We start from the raw sequence: 19,173 nt of genomic DNA, 5'->3' as shown, positions 1-19,173 counted from the left end.
CAAAGTTCACATCCTTTACCCGCCACTTCCCCTTTTGCAAATACCTTCCCCGCACGAGGGTGGGTCTTGTGTGGGAAAGCGAACAGTGTCATATTAAATGACTTCATATTCGCCATGACACAGGCAATTTTCTCCTGATAAAATTTCTTTTATAGAGCTGACCTTTTGGATTCATCTTCTTTCAAAGTCTGGATGGGGGCAGCAGTAATCCGCGGACGGGCTGAAGGCCAGAGCCCCCTCCTTACCTGTAATAACAATCGCTCATCGCCTATGACGGCGGCTTGGTTCCAATTAATCACTTCAGAGAATGGCAACTCCCATCCGTTGCTGAGCATCACAGGGACACAGGCAGCCTGCGCGAAAGAAGGGGGCTTCGTGAACGCGAGGGAAGCGCCAGGGGGAGCCTTTCCGATGGGAGCTAACATCATGACAAGCTCGAGCACTGGGGTTTCTGCCTCGGGTGCCTGCAGGGATCCTAGGCTGCTTGGGCCAGAAGAAGAGAGAGCTCGGACGAGTTTTCATGTTTGCAAGTCCTGCCCTCGAAGGCCAAAACCCCATTTCTATTCTAGCATATGGTCTGGCTGACCTTCCTTCCACGGAGACGACTGGCCTCGTTCGAGAAGTTTTATTGATGTAACAAAATCGTCCACCAACAACATCCTAGCCTAAAGCCAACCTTGAATATAAACGGTTTTGTCCATGTGACTGGCCTGGTTGTGGAGCGGTTTAGCCCACCGTGACGAGCAACAGAGGGCAGAACGGGGCTTGGCGTTCCTGATGAGGCGTGTCGTGGCCCAGCTATTACGGGGCCTTCCCGCGGCCCTGCAGTGCAAACATCTGAGCCGGAACCTGTCTGTTCACTGCGAGCCGGGCCACAGGCGGACCAACGTACTGCTCCCACAGTGATCTGTCAGCCAAGAAACGCCAGAAAATTAATCCAAAGCGGAGAACGATTTGCTTCATGGGACATCTCACAGAGGCGATGGGAACATCGCAGGACGCAACGGAAAGGGCCTTAAGGGGCAGGAAGCTCTTCCGTTGGAAGACACGACAGAATGACGTATGCTAGTAGGGAGCACTGCGCAAAGAAGCGGACTCTGGCAAGGTGCAGAACGTAGAGGGGGAAAGAACAGAGAAGCCAGGGGCAAGGAGTGGAGGAGGAGTTTCGGCTGAGAGCATGTTCTTCTCAAGGTCACGGAAGGCTGAGTGCCACTCCCAGGGGCAGGAAGTGTGCACAGGTGTCTGAGCAGGTGAGGCCTGTCTGCAGAGTGGACTAATTAATGAGCAGACTCCCACACAGGCCCCAGAGCTGCAGAGCCTTGGGATAGGCGGGCCAAAGGGAGTAGCGTGACCCCCTGGGCATCACTCTGGAATTTTGAGGCGCCAAGAGACAACTGGTGGGGCGGGCAGAAAAGACAATTTGCTTTTGGGAAGCACCGCCAAAAAGGCATTTTCTTAAGCCAGCGCTCTTGAGACTGGTTTCCAGGCAGGGCAGTGTCTCTGCCAGGAGCCCAGCGAGGACGCTGTTGGGCGCTCTGATCTGCCCTCCTTTTGCAAAGTTGTCCCCGAAGAACCCATCGTCCCTGGTGGTGAAATCCTTTAATCCACTCGTGTCCGAAGACAGGGAGTAAATCCTCTTCCTGCCCCCTCCCCCTTGTAAAAAGTGTTGCAGGCTTTCTTGGGAAAACAGACTTCAGGTGTTCAAGGCAAACCATGCATGCCATTTAGATCCCAGCAGAAGGGCTGAGGTTAAACCCACCCGGTTTGACTTCAGTCCTCGGCCCGAGTCCGGGGAGCTTTCAGTCTCTTACCTGCAGAGCCTCCAGGAACCTGAAGGACCCAAGCCTGCGACCACGAGGAACCAGACAGAAAGTGGCATTGTGCAGCATTTCCCGATAATCATACCTACAAGGAGAGGAGGAGCAATCAGCAAACGAAGACCCGTTAGGAGTTGGGGGAGGAACGAACATCTGTGGGTTCACACCTGCATGAAATTACCCAGAGCAACTCAGGAAATATGCTGGCCCGCGGGCAGTTCTCACGTTCCCTCGGTGCAGGTGGGGTGCTGCACGAGGGAGAGCAAATGTGAGCTTTCATGGGGGACAAAGCAATTAGGGTCTTTTGCAAGCAGTACATAAAAGATGAGTCTGATCGTCCCAGAAACAATTTGGCTTGCCTAGGTTTGGCTTCCAAAAATCAGATTTTTGTGTCCTAATGAAATGTCTTGTTCCCCTATGCTTTTTTTTTTTTTTTAAAGAGAGAGAGAGAAAAAGATCACAACCCATCCCTCTTGTTTAATGCCATGTCATTCAGCAAAGCTAGAACAGTCCTTGTTCCCCACCCCATGCTATTAAAACCAACTCAGGAAACCTCCATTACCAGCACAAGACAACATTCTCTCTCTCCTACGTTTAACCAAGAATATTCAGCTATGCCAGACAAACACTCCTGTTATAAGAACGGTGGACAAGACTTAGAGGGGTAAGACAAGGGAGCCAGAAGGAGCAGGTCTAAGAAATGGGGAAATAAAAATAATGAGAGAGAAAAAAAAAGCAGGGGGCACAGAAAACCGGGGTGCAGAAGAGAGGATTGTGACTTTTACTCAAATACCACTTGGCAGTATCATGTGGGTTTTGCACTTGAAAAAAGGCAAAATATAACATGAGCATCAGCTGTCTCTTTTTGCTGGCGAAGTGCTGGAAAAGCAAGGAGCATTTCATTCTGTTGAGGGCTATCACTTTAAAAGTGATATCCACAAACACATTCCTAAACACGCAGTTTCAGGTTCATTATGAGTTTAAGCAAACTTGGGAAGCCAGAAATGGCTCCTGTCCTATGAAAGCGCGGATTCTCAGAGCTAAGATGAAATCACTCTCATTTTTCAAGAGGATCCAATGCTCGGCAGACAGGTGTGACTTTGACAGTAGCATATGTCACCCGCATTTTCTGACTCTAATAGTCTAATTTAATCATAGCCTCCAGGCATCGGATTCTTCCCTCCTCGTTTTGGGATACTGATATATACATTTATATTTTTAAAGTCCACATCTATTTTTATATTCTCATACAAACTAGGCATATGGGAGTAAGCCAATTTTCAATTATAAACCCGTCATTAAGAAGAGACATCAGGCAAAGGACCATTTGCTTAAACAAGCTTGTACAACTAATTTGCACAAGAAAAGGTCACCGTGAATGGATTAAGATTATCTCCATTGAGAGTAAAATAAAAACCCTCGCTGCATTAATTAAACTGCAAAATAGACCTGAAAGTAGAAAAGATTTTTAAGAGGGCTCAAATTTGGCTAAATAAGAAATATTAAATTATGATGGTAATGGCTTCTTCTTTGCTCAGCAAACACAGGGAAATAATTGATAAGTATCTTCGAATTCAATTGTTGAAAAGGTTGGGTTCTCTACCTAATGAATGAAGGGGGAAATAAGTGTACATGCACGCACGCACACACACACACATATGAATATACATATAAACTTTAAACTCAAATTGTTTTAATATAAAAAGGTCAAACATACTTCAGACTACAGCAAAGTTTAATAAATGCCCAGAATAGAAACCCCTGAGGGACTAGCACAGAAGGTCCTACAGCCTCATCATTAGGCTGCTAAAAATGTAAAACCCTATTAATGTTCTGGATGGTAACAACTTTCAAAGTTGCCAGCTGCAGAATTACTTTAGGGAAGGAGCGGAGGTAGAGGTAAGGTAGAAAACTTACAGCAGAAACTCAAATGACAGTTATTCTAGGGTGTTGATATTTAAGTGGTGATAGAAAAGAAGGATTTGCTGATGCAGAGGATAAAGCTTACACGACTGAAACTTGTGTTCATTCATGCAACAGGTAACGGGAGATATGGGATGAACATTCTTGCCCCTACGTAGCTGTGACATTACTAACAAAACACAGGAGTTGTCTGGGACTGTTTCCTCATCAGCAAAATGACGAGAGATTGTTTGAACACCCCATTATTCTTTATGTTACTCTTAGTTAAGAAAGAATGTCCTTTCAGAATATCCCACTGCTCCAAAGGCTTCCATAACCCTTCTATAAATGAGTGTCTGTGTATCTGTATGTATACATAGGTCTCTGCTCACATGTGTAAAACATATGTTTGATGGGTGTGTATCCCTAGAGACACATGAAGACACACCCAGGACATGTACACATAAAACTTCAAACAATGGGGGCACCTGGGTGGCTCAGTGGGTTAAAGCCTCTGCCTTCGGCTCAGGTCATGATCCCAGGGTCCTGGGATCGAGCCCTGCATCGGGCTCTCTGCTCAGCGGGGAGCCTGCTTCCTCCTCTCTCTCTGCCTGCCTCTCTGCCTACTTGTGATCTCTGTCAAATAAATAAATAAAATCTTAAAAAAAAAAAGTTTAAAAAAACTTCAAACAATGATTTTTCAGATTTCTAACCATGCTCAGCCCATGAATCTGCAAGGGGTCAGTCTTTCTGGGTGGGCCACACATGAGTTAGGAACCCTTCCACTCAGCCCTTCTATGGACCCACCTCTCCATTTGGATGTCCTCACACACACCCATCCACCTCCTTCTAGATGCTTAAAACATTCTTTTTTTTTCTTTTTTGGAGTCACTCTCTCAAGAAACACAATGTTCCAGGCCCTGTTCTAGTCCTGTAGATGTTGTACAGAGAAGATCCTACTCCCCTCGGGAGACCTACCAGAGAATTATCTGGTAATTCAGAGAGACAGATGAGAACGGAGGGCGTCATGTTTCCCAGAGGTGTCTACATCACACAGTACATTCGAGAAGGCTGGCCTCGCACAGTGAGGCACTAACTCTGTGGGTACCCTCCCTAGCAAAACAACAACTTAACGGGTAAAAATGATAAAAACATTTGGAAACATAACGTTTTGGAAACGGTCCTAAGGATATAATGACAAATGGAAAAACATTTGTTCAAGAAAACCTACCCGATCTTGGCAAGAACAGTGAGCGTCTGTGACATTTGAGCCATGACCTGCTCCCTTACGGACCCCACCCAGCTCCACCTTCTGGAAGCACCATCTCAGGCAAGTTCAGTCAAGAAGACTGGGCTCCCTCTCCTTCCAGCTGCCATTAAGAAAGTGAAAAGACAGCCCAGAATATGTAAAGAATTCTGACATTCAACAATCAAAAGACAATCCAACCTGAAAACACGTCGAGGATGGACTAGATATGGTTCCCAAGAAAATACGTAAAGTGTCAATAAGCACGTAAAAGGATACTCAGCATTAATTATGAGCCATTAGGGAAACGCAAATCACCCGTGAGGATGGTTATGCTCGGGGGAACGGTTGCTGGAGAGGTCGGGGAGAGACTGGAACCCTCACGTGTTGGTGGTACGAAGGTAAAACGGAACGGTCACACTGGAAAGTTTGGCAGTTTCTTTTTAAACCTAAAACCGCGATTAGCATATAACACAACGATTTCACACTTGGGCATTTATCCCAGAGAAAATGAAAACTTATTTTCATGCAGAAACTTGCCCATGAACGTTCACAGCAGTTTTATCCTGAACAGCCCCAAACAGACACTCTCTTATGTCCTTCGCTGGCTGGATGGTTCACCAAACTGCGGTCCGTCCACAGCCTTGAATACTCAGCAATAAAATGAAATGAAGTATCGATACATGCGACATCCTCAAGGAAATCACGCTAAGTGAAAAAGCCAATCTCAAAAGGATATAGACGGCATTATTTATTTATATAGCATTCATGAGATAACAATTTTAGAAACAGATAACAGATTAGTGGTTATCGGTGGTTAGAGATGGGGGAAGAAAGGCAGAAGACAGGTCAAGTGAGGGGGACAGCCTTCTCGAAGGGACTCATTCTCCATGATTACGTTTAGAAACATAAATCACATCAAAATCATAAACTTCTTCAAAGTAAGAGATCATTAACACATGATATCCCAAGCAAGGAGGTAAGCAGATAAGGCAGGCAATTTATCTCAGAGAACTCTCTGCTTTAATTAACAAATGGTTTTGTTACCCTTTTCAGATGGGCATTAAGCTCCCCATTCTATAGGCGGTGACAGAGAAGTTAGAACAGTTTTCATAAATGACTGCAAAGAAAAAATGCAATAAAATGACATGACCTGAATTTAACCTAGAAGCCAGGAACCACTTATGGCCATAATAATTTTCTCCTTAAAGTTGTACTGAATAATGGATGGGATACACCCCATTTAAAATGGGCCATGTAATAATGCATAATTGAAGTCCTTCCCCTCCATATGAAATACAGTTTTGCTGGCAATAACTCAGTGTGCCCGGGGTTGCGGGTGTAGCATGGTGAGAGCAGGGGTGCTCCAAAATGTTTTCTCCCAACCAGGAGAAGCATCTGCACCACCTGGGAAACTGGCAGAAATGGGAATTCTCAGCCTCACCATGGCCCACTGAGGTAGAAACTCCACGGGAAGGGCCCAGAACTCTGTTTTAACAAGCCCCACTGGGTAATTAGGATGCATCCTAAATTCTGTGCTAGAGTTCAAAAAAACTTTGAGTTAAGAGGTTAGTAATACGAAGCTTAGTGAATAAGTAGATTTAGACACAGCCAAACGTGGGTTCAAATTTCATCTTTGCTATTTACAAGCTGGGTGGTCTTGGGAAAGGTATTTGTCTACATCTTGGCTTCCTGGTTGGCAAAAAATGGAGACACCTCTAGTATGAGGCTTAGATGATACCACTGAACTCCAACACAGGCATATCACAAACAATCCATAAATGACAGCTATTATCATTACGGCTCAAGGAAGACAACAGAATATAAAGGAAAACAGAGCCGATTTGAAAAGTTAGAAGACGTGGCTTAAGGACTCTGGGTTCTGGATCTCCCACTTTCTGTGGGGTCCTGTGCAAACGGAGTTCTCTGCGCGTCAAAGTCGTGAAGGTCAAGTGAGATCATGTCCATGCCTTATCCACTGCCAAGCACTGTGCAACTGCAGGTCATTGTGAATGACATCAGGATGAGAGGAACAAAAACATTTAAAAAAAAAAGGAACAAAGGAAAAAGAAAGCAAAGAAAGAACAGATTCCCCAAAGATAGAGCCAGAGAGAAATGTGCAAAAGACCCTTTAAAATACAATGCAAACAGAAGCTGGGAATCACAACAGAACAGCAGCTTCTAATTGAAAGGATTTTGCCTTATTATCAGAAGCTGTGTAGACAAGGATGCTGCTGGTGCAGGGTGCCTACTGGTCCTCCTGCACGACCCACAATTCCTCTGTAGTGCGCACAGTTGCTACGAGAGCCTGTTTTCTGCTAATCAAAGAGGGTAGGCACGAAGCAAGTGATACGGCCTCTCATCTCTGTAGTCATACAATTCTAGTCTCCCCGTGATGTTGCTACAGTTTGTCTCAAGTATTTATTTGTAAAGTAACTGAACATCTATGCTATCTGTTCCCTCCAGTCTCCATCCTCATAAGCACTTAATCTTCTTTGCTTACACCCAGGTTTGAATCACGTCCCTTACGAGAGAAAGAAAGAAAACAAAAGCAATTTATGACTGCTGTAGTTCCATAAAGTACGCGGGGAGAAGGGAAATAAAATAACTTCCTCAGCACCTCCTCTGTGCTTTCTTTTATTCAATCAACAAACATTAATTAGTTGCCTGCCTACCGTGTGTCAGACACTACTCAAGGAACTGACAGCCCCGTGAAAAGGCAGATGTGTTGTTGTTATTCAGTGAGGGAATATGATGATCAGTGATTGGTATTTAGCGATCGGATGGAGGTGTGAGGTGGATGATGCAAAGAGAAACAAGAGTGACAACCTGGCTTTGGTGGGGAGACTGAGAAGCAGGAGGAAGGGAAACGGAGCTGATTGTTAAGTGAAGAGCAAGGTTCAGCTTGGCAGGGCGGAGAGGAGGCAGTGGGCATTCGGGGGGTGGGGGACAGAAACAGCATAGCAGGAACAAACACCAAGATGAGAGGACCCACCACAGTTTGGGAGAGAGGGAGCTGGGGAGTCGGGGGGGGGCGGGAATGACACCACTGTTCCACTGGGAGGACTCGTGTGTGGTATCTCCTGGAGCTCAGACACGATCCTATGCAGTGGTCGTGAGTCACCGAAGGGCCTAGCAAAAGAGTGACACGTTCCCAGTGTCTGGAAACTGATAACCTGGCCAAAAATGCAGGTCACGGCAATGGGGCCATTGGGGCTCCAACTCTAGGCTTTCTGATTCTAAAGGGCTTCTGCCTTCCACCACATCACGCTGCCTCTTGGCCCAGCTCATACAAATGCGGGGACTGCAAAGACATTTCTTTCTTTCTTTTTTTCTTTTATAAGATGTTATTTTTAAGCAATCTCTACACCCAATATGGTGCTCACACTCAAAACCCCGAGATCAAGAGTTGCGCACTCTGCCGACTGAACCAGCCAGGTGCCCCTGAAAATACATTTCTTATGGAGCGAAGTCCTGGGCTGTTCACCTGCTTTCCAGCATGAGCCACCAATGGCTACCACCGAGAGGGCCCTTTCTCCCTGACTCAAAACTCAGCATCATGTCCCACTAGCCCTTCAGTCCAAGATGGTGCTCTGTTTTTTATTAACCTTGCTAACGTAGACCCTCTCTCGGGCTCGACAGACTCAACGCGTAAAATTTCAATTATTTTTGAGAAAACCCAAAGTTCGTAACATGTGATAACATGAAATTGGTTCAAGACATAATTGTGAACAGAGAAACATACCTTGGAGTTAGAAAATGGGCCCAGCCGGCCCCAGACCGACAGAGAGGTACGGGCCCCCGCGGAGTCTGAGAATTCGTGGGGCACGCTAAGCCTCAGTGTCTTCACCACCGACTCGCACAGCCTCTGTGCCCACAAGTGAGCCCCCTGTGTCCCGGTGTCAGGTAAGTGCTGAGTCCTGACCCCCGTGCAGGGCTGTACCGGGTGGCCCAGAGGGGCGGCAGCCTCGGGGACACCCAGCAGCCTGCGGTCGGAAGGCACTTGCTGTGTGGACGTGGTGATGTCTCCCCCAGGCGATGCTGGCCTTGAGCACCGCCTGCTGCTAGAAGTTCAGAGGGCCCAGGTGAGGACTTTCCTTATGGTGCTCCCCAGGAGGACTGCTGCTGCTGGTCCCGAGCTGCACACCGCAGAGGGCGGCAGTTGGCTGTGATGAGGGCCGGGTATCACACTCAGGCTTGCACGTTTCTTGGCTACCCACAGAAAACCGTCTCCCTTCCATTGGCCATTTAAAGCCCCTTTCGATGCAGGGAAGGGAGAGAGGTAACATTTGGGGGCTCTGGCTGGGGCATGAGGCCCCCGGGGAGGCGTGGACTCTTACACACACACACACACACACACACACACACACACGATCCCGTGGAAGCCTCGCAGCCACGCCGGGAGGGAGGCAGGGTTATGCCAGCTCCCCACGGGGAGGAAGAGTCAGAAGACACTTGGAAGCAAGCACCCCCATCTGAATACACTGGATCCTAACCCGACATCAGGTCAAAATTCCCCCACAGCATCTACACACGTACTGACAGCCCAGAACTTCAGACTTGCACGGCAGGGTCATCACCACCTGTGTAAGCGAATGAACCCAGCACCTACAGGGGCTCCTCTTCCTTCAACATGGGTAGAGAACCATCTCGGTTTCTGCTCATTGAACAGCAGCTCAACGGTGACTATGTAAAAGCAAGTAGTAAAGTAGGACAGCCATTAGGGTAACGGTTTTTTTTTTTTTTTTTAAGATTTACTTATTTATTTGTGAGAGATGTGGGGAGGGTAAGGGAGGGAGAGGGAGAGAGAATCCCAAACTGACTTCCTGCTGAGCACAGAGCCTGATGTGGGGCTCGATCCCACGACCCTCAGATCATGACCTGAGCCAAAATCAAGACCATCCAACTTCACGAATGGACTCACTCAGGTGCCCCTAAAGGTGACAATTACAGTAACAGTCCCCCTGCGCCCCCTACACTGATTACACGTTTCCTGGGAGCAGGGCAACCACCTGAGCTCGTTATTGCACTTTAGCTCTACAAAAACATGTGAAACGGCCCCACTTTACAGATGGCGAAGTAGAGCAACAAAGGTTTTGCCGGGCTCATGCCAGAGCGCGTAATGTACAGAATCCACAATACGCTCTCTTGTCGTCTCTCAGAGCGGCTAAGAAGGAAGGAGTGACATCGTGACAGCAAAGGTGAAGAAGAAAGATTTCGGCTGCATGGGGCTGGGTGAGGTTGACCTCAGAATGCTGACGGAGGCCACGGGCGCACCAGCTTCTGTGCTCAGCACCAAATTTCAAACGGCCCCAAGACCAACGCCACTCCAGGACATGTGGGTCTCAGCAATTCTCTGGCTAGAAGGAAAGCATTTCTGGAAATGCTACATAAAGCGTGACCTGGGTACAGGGGGACAGAAGAGGGAGGGACAACAAAAAAACCAGCAGCAACGATGACTTCAGGGGAATTAAATGGGTCTGTCAGAGGTACCCCAAGGTCTTGGCTGTGGGAACTAAGTGTCTGCGACAGGCCCGAGGGCAAGTGGGAAGCCCGAGGTCATTATCTTACCATTAACTTTCACCAGGCTCTGCGCCAAGGAGCCTGGCCAAGGGGAGCAGGGCCCGAAGCAGAGAACACGAGCACGGAGCGTCTGTCCTAAATGGCAGCTACTCCTCAGGGACGGGACAAGTCTCAGGGAGCAGAGGCTCCTCTCCCCAACACACTCCTTTTTCCTTCCTCTGCTTTTCCTGCACTCCCGGAGGAAGCCGCCTTGGACCCCTGAGTCCTGGCCAGAGACCCTCTCGCTGCTCACACAGTGCCCTGGGGGTTAACCTGTCCACTGCTCATACTGTATTAAGCTGCCCATTCTCCTGCTCTCTCCCTGGCCTCCAGGAGACACGGCCACAGCCCGATCTTCTGCTGAACCAGCCCCTCCCCCAGGGCCTGGCCTATAGCAGCCCCTCGAAAAACAGAAAACGGACAGCAAATGCTCAGACGCTCCGCATGCACCGGTTTGCCCTCTGCCGTGCTGCAGGGACTTCGAGAGCAAGGGCAGACCGAGAGATGCAAGCCCTTCTTCACGACGATCGCCTCTAGTTGGCCCTAACAGTGCATCGGGCTCATGGTTAGGCCTGATCTTCCTAGAACGATCTTCACTTCCGGGATGAGGCTGAGCGCAAGTCAGAGAACGGAAAACAGTGTCTTTTACTTATTTATTTTTGTCTTCCTTTTGTACCCGTTTTTGTTTTCCATTTTAGTTGTAAAGGCCTGGCAGCTTGTTAAACACGTCGTTTTCCTTCTGCATGCCGGTGAGGGCGGGCAATGTGTCTCCCCGGCCCCGATACAGAGCATTATGAGCCAATCGAGTCAGATGCATGTGCGGCGCCATTCAAAGTGGACCCTGTCCTGGCTCTCCTCCACGTCTGAGCTGAAGAAAAGCAAACAAACGGTAGAAACCTCCTCCTGGCTTCCTGAGGATAAACACTGCTTTGGTCCAATGGCAAGGACGCCCCATCCCCCAAAGAAAACTGGGCTCGACCCAGCGTTCTGACCACTTCCCTTCTTGAGCCAAGACATTCTTTCCTGCCCAGCCAGACTCAGACTCGGTCAGCCCTGGGATTAGGAGGATGTCTGGAATTCCTGCTGCGCTGTTCCCGTCACCAGAGCGGGCACTCCCCAGTGGCGAACAGGACGTGCCCTGCATTCCTGGTGCGCGCAGAAGCCTTTCGTCTGGTCCTGGCACCTCAGTGATTCGGGAACACCTTGAGAATCCAATTACAGTTAATGAAAGGACAGCTGGCCCGGCCCACCTCACCTTCCCGACTCCGCTCCTACTTCTGCCCGAGGTCTACCTTCTGACTCGGACAGCCGCGGCCAGCTCACTCCTGGGCCCTTCGCGCTGAATCAAAGGAGGCCTCAGAAGTCTGTGGAAGGGAAGAGGGTGCATCTTCGAGAATCGACGGGACACTGACATCCCATGAATGCTGCGTGACGCTGGCGGACCACGGAAAGTTTATTCTCTCCCTTCCGGGTACATGAATGTATGAACGTACAGGTGCATGGCCGTGGGACGTAAACATCTGTGTGCGGTTAGCGACCTGATGGCACGTATTGTTTATTTACCAGATCACCCTCCCGTAAGGGTTTGGTCAGGGGAGACCGGAGAGGCCCATAAATCCAGATTCTGCCATTTCCTTTGGCAGAAGAACAACAGTGCCCTGGGGGAGAGAGCGTGTGCTCCGTGTCACCTCGCCCCCCTCCTCCAGCTGGCTCTGCTCAGCCTAGGGCCCCCCCCCACCCCGAAGCAGCTACAAAGCGAGCCAACTCCTAGGTGGCCCCCTCTGGGGACGGGCCTGTGGGACAGAGAAAATTTAAGTGCCCTAACAGGGGAGGGGTAGACCAGGTGGCCCTGAAGATGCCTTCTTGCTCTGACACCTATTCACTGGACAGAAGGATCCCGAGCAGCAACTATGTGCCAGGTTGCACACTGAGCAGAGGGGAAACGAAGGCGCAAACACCCAATGGTTTTCGTAATTACACCGGAAACCCAGTCTCCCCACGCCCCTCTTTCCTAGATCTCTTTAATTCTACTCCTTTAGATCTCCACGCGAACGGAACAAGGAGAAGCATACTCTGGTTCCTATCAGTATCAGGTCAGAATAAGTTCAGTCTTATAGGTTCAATCCATTTTTCCCAGAGTCACCAAAAATACCCTTAAAATGTTAACTCCAAGGCTGAAAACCCCCCAGTGGGTCCTCACGGCACTTAGAATGATATTCACACCCCTTGCCGTGGCCAACTGGACGACATGAGAACTGGCCCCCGCCCACAGCTCAGACTGCCCCTCTCCTCACTCACCATCTACTGCTAGCAGCTTCTCTACACACAACGGGCTCATTACCATCTCCTGGACTTGTGCTCGCTATGCCCTCGGCCTAGAATAGTCTCACCAATCTGCCCCACGATGCAAATCAGCATTCAGAGAGACAGGCCCTCCTGGAAGAGGCCCTCACAGACCAGCCTGCCTTCCCAGCACTCACTGTCCCATTGCCCTGTTTCCTCTCCGTCCTCGGATTTACCACTGTCTGAACTCACCCATCCGCTTTTTTGATGGCTCGCTCGCTTTCTCCCTAAATATCATACGTACACCATGTGAAAAGGAGCTAACCTGTTCTGATTCACCACTGTGGACTCAACCCCTAGACCTGTGCCTGGACCATAGTAACCTAAAGAAATATTTGTTGCTGAATGAATACCAGATCTCTCCTCTCATTCTATGAGGTCACAAAGTGTCCCAGGTGCTGGCCACATATGCCAGGATAACCCCCAGGACAACTTTCTAAAAGAACACGGAGAAATCCTCTTCTGTCTTTTTGTGTCTGTGTGTGCAGTATCAGCCTCATTTCTCTGGTTAATGTCGAGATTCATCAGCGGCTCTAAATGCCATCTGCCATGAAAGCAAAATCTCATTAAAAATGTCTTCAGAGAAAAAAAAAATTTTTTTTTTTCAAACGAATGCCTTTAACAGAGGTTTATGTAGAGGGATAGAATGAAACTTGCATGAACAAACATTAGAAACTACAGTTTCTGGTCCTGAGTTTGTTATTAACGGTTTGATTGCAAGCAAGGCACTTTGGTTCTAAATCCATCTCATTTATAACATGGACCGATCATGCTCATCTTGCCTACCAAACAAGGTCTCTGGGGATCTAAGGGGACAGAGTACGTGAGAACTGCACGTAAACTAAAGTGCCCCTGAGAACTTTATGTAAAGGGAGGAGTGTAAGAAGATGGGGGAGCACAAGGCAAGTGCTTTTTCAGAACGGTCCTTGTATATGAGGAGGTCATGATGTAGACGATGTCAAAGGCTTGGCATTGTTTTGATTCTTGTCCTTTTTCTTCTTTTTAAAAAGATTTTATTTATTTATTTGACAGAGAGAGAGTGAGCGAGCACAAGCAGGGAGAGCAGCAGAGGGAGAAGGAGAAGCAGACTCTCTGCTAAGCAGCGAGCCTGATGCGGGGCTCGATCCCAGGACCCTGAGATCATGACCTGAGCCGAAGGCAGACGTTTAACTGACTGAGACACCCAGGTGCCCCTCCTGCCCTCTTTTTTGAGTCTCAATTATGGCCTATACCCCAAACCCATCCAGTGCTTCAGAAGTGCAGATCATTTTCCAAAAGAAGCATCTGGACTAGCTAATTTGTTACCAAAGCCAATGATGAAACACACACAATCCTTGGAAGGGTCTGGAAAGCCAACCACGATTTCCAGGGCTCCGCTGTGCTAATTCTCAGCTATGAGCCAATCGGTCCGTTTTCCGGGTATGCATCTGTAATGAAGATGGCTCAGAGCTCTTGGCTACAGGGCCCTTAAAGAGAGAGCAATTCTGTCACATGGAACGTCTTGTTGCTTAGTTTCCACTAAGGTATCTTGGCTTTTAAATAAACCGTCAAGTAAAACTTGGCATCAAAACACAAAGCAAGTAACTTCCTTTGTAGAGGAACTGACAACTCAGCTGTGTGTCAGATAGACAGCCGCTGAGAGTCAGCTCCAAAGGCCACCAAGTCCTCTCTGGAAGGGAGCTGGTACCCCAGACCGCCTTCCTCGGGGCTGTCACATCAACATTTAGGGATGATCCTTATGGAAAGTTAACCCTGCCACTTCCATCGACCACATCCCTCTCCACCAGAGTTGGTTTGGGGATTATAAAAGTTTTGGAGGTGTGAAAACATAATTGGAAAACTTTTTTTTTTTCCTGCTTAAAGGGCTAATTGATTTCACAGGTGTTTAATTATCATTTGCTGTGAGATAATACCTTGTAGCACCATAAAAAATGGATTTAATTTTCGGGCGCTTGCAAAACCACTGCCAAAACCAAGTGAGAGCTAAAGCTAGATAATTATTCTATAAATCAAACACACTGCCTCCTTTCTTTGAAAATTTTAATACTTGGAGATAATGATATCTGACAACCTTGAAACGAACATGGAAAGGACTTCTTGCCCAAGTGCCAAAAGGCAACCGCTGGAGAATTTTAGGCAGTTTGGTTCACTAACAGTGACTCGGGCAGCCTTGAGGTCCTGCCTGTGGGCTCCCGGAACAGGCCAAGGGTAAGGGCATTGCTGTGTGTCAAGACAGAGTAATCTGTACCCAGATCAAATGGCCACATGCCCAATAAGGTCCACAGAAAAACAGAAGTGAAACCCAAACCACCCTTAGCACCAAAACCTGCCTGAAAACGACTGAAACTCTCTGAGCCCAAAGTCTGAGTCCTGGAATGTGGAAAGTGGAGGTTTTTCAACTTGATCAATGAATACTTTCCTATCTCACGCTTACGGCAAAACACTCGTGCTTTCTGTAATAACAAGGGAGAGAGAAATCATGAAATTAAAAAAAAAAGTTAACAGCTGGAAGGCACCGCAAAGATCGTCCACTCCAAACATTCCAGATGAAAAAAAGCAAAGCCAGGAGAGGTCAAGTAACTTCCCCAAGATACCACCACCAGAGGCAGAAGCAAGATAAAAAAGGTGAGTTTGAGCGCATTCCGAGCCAGCGCAGAAAGAGACAGCTTGAAAATAGATTTGGAGTCCCAATCTCATCCAAAATCTAAAAATAAAAGAAGGAATTTTTTTTAAAATGGGGGAAAAAAAAATCATTCTGTAAGAGGAGTGGCTATTTCTTTCGCAGAGCCCAGTCTCCGAGGAAGTGCTGAAGCTGCCTTAAATAACCATACGGGGGTTTTAGTTGGTGCCACGTTTAAAATCTTTTTTCCTCTAACTTTTATGCAGAAGCTGCTGAAGTCATAATACGTTCCATTAGATGAAGAGTGCTTACGTGATTTCAGAAAGCACGGCGGTCTGGCGGGACACACACACCGTCAGCGCTATTTAATTTAACGCCTGTGTGCAGAGGGCACACTCCCCAGGAATCACTAGATGGTATGGATTTTCAGGTGGTTCGAGTTGGCCTTTACAGTAGTGGTCAAGGTATGAGAAGGCGAAATCAGTATAAATGAGGCCATTCCTGGACACTGTGCTTGGGTCCTCACAGCAAAAGTCTGAGCCCAACACGAGGGGGCAGAGCAGGCAGGGAAAACGTGGGTCCCCGTGTAGGCTGAGAGGGGTAGGATGGACAGGCGTTCCCAGGGACTGGCTTGGAAGTGCAATGGAAACTCTCGCTATCGGTAAGAATGATGATAATAACTCGAACTAACATTTCTTGTGAGCTTATTCCACGCCCAACCTTCGGCAAAACACATGATCGCTGGCCATTTGATCTTCCGACAACCCCGTGAGGGAGGGAACATTATGTCTCCTACTTTATGGAAGAAGAAATTGAGGATTTATCTAAGTTGTCTACATTCATTTAATAAGCAGGCAGGTGGGATCTGAACTCAGGCATTCTGACTGTAGGGCGTGGTTTATCATACGGTAGCACCTTGCCTCGCTTCTAGAATACTACTTGGAGATGTCCCATGACTCGCTAAGTGAGCTCTGTCTTGAGGGACACCATGAGAACCCCTAAGGAAACTCCTGGACTGATCCACGGTCTTTTGGCTGGAGATAGGCCTGGCACTGCACCCACTCTTTTATCTGGTTCTGAATTAGAGAAGATGTCCTTCCTGGGGTCACCTCCCATCTCAAGTACTTCTCCCGGATCCTAGGGAGCAGACAGAGCAGGTAAGAAACAAATGGCTGATCATTTGTTGTATTTTATCCTAGGCAGGACTACATGCAGACCATAGAAACCTCAAGGCCTCTTTCTAAGAATTTATATAATTTTATGTTCTCCATCCACTGCAAGGCTTTGGTACCAAGACCCACAACCCACCTTACAGTTACCTAGAAAACCGTGTGGAACCCCTCCTACGTGTGCAGATCCCTAGTCCCATATGAACAGGACAGGGAAGAGACATAAACACTGCAGGAGACACTGATACCTCATTCACGCCTTTACTTACTCATCCATCCACCCATCTACCAATAATACGGTGAACCTACCCAGGAACCAGGCACGCTATTGTTAGGAGCCGGGAAGACATAGTGAGCAGAAATTCGTCATCGTCACATTTCTTTACCTTACAGAATTTCCAGTCTCGTTGGGAAGACTGATTTTAAAGAATTTTTAACGAGTGTTCAGAGGAGAGACTAATGGTACTTCAAGAGCATACAGAAGACAGTGACTTTGTCAGGATGAGGGAGGATGAGCTGAGACCTAAGGGAGACCTAAGGGTCCAGGAGGCCTGGGGTTGAGAGGAAGCACCGGGAGCAGTGTGGACAGTTGACAGTGGCCATCAAAGACCACCAACAACTTTAAAATACGTTCGGGCAAGAGAAATACACATGCGACAACCACTCATCTCACCAAGTCAGAAACACTCTGCTGTGACAAAAACTAACTCTTACGATGTTTGTACAAAACCAAGGTGGAGGCTTCTCACTGCCTAGAAATAGGAGTGTGGTACAAGTCAGCCTGTCCCGATGGATAAGCTCTTTCTGTTACACATGTGGATGGTAACGGAACATTCTAGATTCCACACACGCAAAGCAATAGCACCAGGCAGCAGGTCTGAACCCACGTTACAGATGGGAAAGCTTGATGAGGGTGAACGGACGTTCCTGCGGGCAGCTCCGCTCACTCCCCCTGCTCCCCCCACCGGGGGCCGGCCGACTCACCTAGGGTACCACTTATTCATAAGCCCCTTTTCCTGTTGCCACAGAATTCTACAAGCTCTGCAGAGATTGTGCTGAGTCCCTAAATAATCATATTTTCACAGTAATTAAAAGCCAAATTCCCCAACTCCCTAAATGCTATGAGCAGCTTGAATGCCTGTATTTTGCCCTAACGTGGAGCATCTCTAGGGTGAAGGAAATCATGAGAGAAAAGGCAGAGATGACATAATCGCAGAAAGCGGCGGCCTCACTGGGCAGGGGAAGTGGGCCGAGGAGAAGGAAGCCCGGGCTCCTGCTGGGAGGGCACGCTTGGGAGCATCCCCCGGGGCTGGCTTCTGCTGGGCCTCGAGGGCTAGCTGCCGGGAGGGGGGTGGAGGAGGTGGCCTGGCCCGGGCCCAGCGGCTGGGGAGAGGCCCCATGAAGGCATCTCTCTGCCCCCATGATGTGTCCTTCCTGCCAATTTAATACTCCTTCAGGTGAGGGGGTGAAAGGGAATTTCAGACATTAAGGCATTAGCTTGAATAGGAGCCAGGAACTAAAGAAAAGCCATCACTGGGTTTTGCCCAACAAAGATGTGGCTTTCATGCATCTGCCTCCTGGACTAATTTAGGGATTATAGGACCTACCCAAGAATCCCCAACACAGCAAAATAAAGATCGTATTGTGAGGCCAGACCAGAGCAAGCCACCACTACCTGGATCTTTAAGGCTGCTAATCCCTTAGGGGGAAAAAAAAAGCTGGAAAAAAAGACTGGGGGACAATCTATGTACAGAGTCCGGCCTCACAAAACACATTTTGCATTCTTTTAGTTAAACCTGCCGAGAAAAAGAAAGCTGATGGTGAGAGTCCAAGGAAAGGGTCCCAGCCAAACGAATGAACGAATGAATGAATGAATGAATGAAATTCCCATGCAGGAACCACAATAATGCTCAGAACAGAGCAACTGCCCCAGCTGAGAGCACAGGGATATGCTAAGCACTGTGCCAAGGGCTCTCTGCTCAGTGGATCAAAGCCTGACGTTCCTACGCTGCTGAGCATGGAGGCTGACAGAGGTTCGATACTCTGCCCAGAATGACCCAGCCAGGTCGTAACGACCACTGGTCATCAAATGTGGTCAGTCCAAACCTGAAGCCGGAGAACCTGCGGGGCCGTCAGCTGTGTTTTGTACAGCAGTACCTAACGTCTTGAGAAGAAAGAGACACAGGTGAGATCTTTTCGCAGCACTAGCACTGAAAATACTGTGGCGCTTGCTGCAACAGGTAATTCAAATAAAGTATTACCAAACCTTAACACGCAGACCTTCCAAGTACCCTGACCTTAAAATGGCTTCTTTCTAGGTTCTTCCTGACTGCTGCTTTCTGGATAGGTTAATGCATTTGTTGTCTGGCTTTCCCTCTCTCTCTCTCTCATGGTTCTGCTCTGATAGGGTGCTAGGAACTCTCTCACATGTTTGAGATCATCCTGGACCAAGAAAAACCGAAGTAAGCTATTGGTCTGTTCAGTGTACTCGACACCATGAAATCCTTCCATGAT

The 19,173-nt window shown here is 48.1% G+C and overlaps 1 protein-coding gene across 1 annotated transcript in view; it reads right to left on the bottom strand.

Annotated features, from left to right (window-relative positions):
• The window catches only part of EXT1 (exostosin glycosyltransferase 1), a 278,879-nt gene that overhangs the window by 33,329 nt on the left and 226,377 nt on the right, over positions 1-19,173 (bottom strand). The window contains exons 2-3 of the mRNA XM_080802429.1: positions 1,812-1,905; positions 246-353 (exon numbers count right to left, since the gene is read on the bottom strand). Coding sequence (XP_080658555.1) covers positions 246-353; positions 1,812-1,905 — 202 coding nt within the window. The remainder of the gene's footprint in view (positions 1-245; positions 354-1,811; positions 1,906-19,173) is intronic.

This window comes from Martes martes, assembly GCF_963455335.1.
Source record: "Martes martes genome assembly, chromosome: 4".
Classification (NCBI taxonomy): Eukaryota; Metazoa; Chordata; class Mammalia; order Carnivora; family Mustelidae; genus Martes; species Martes martes.
The sequence above is the reverse complement of the archived record's forward strand: the minus strand, read 5'-3'. Positions and strand labels throughout refer to the sequence as shown.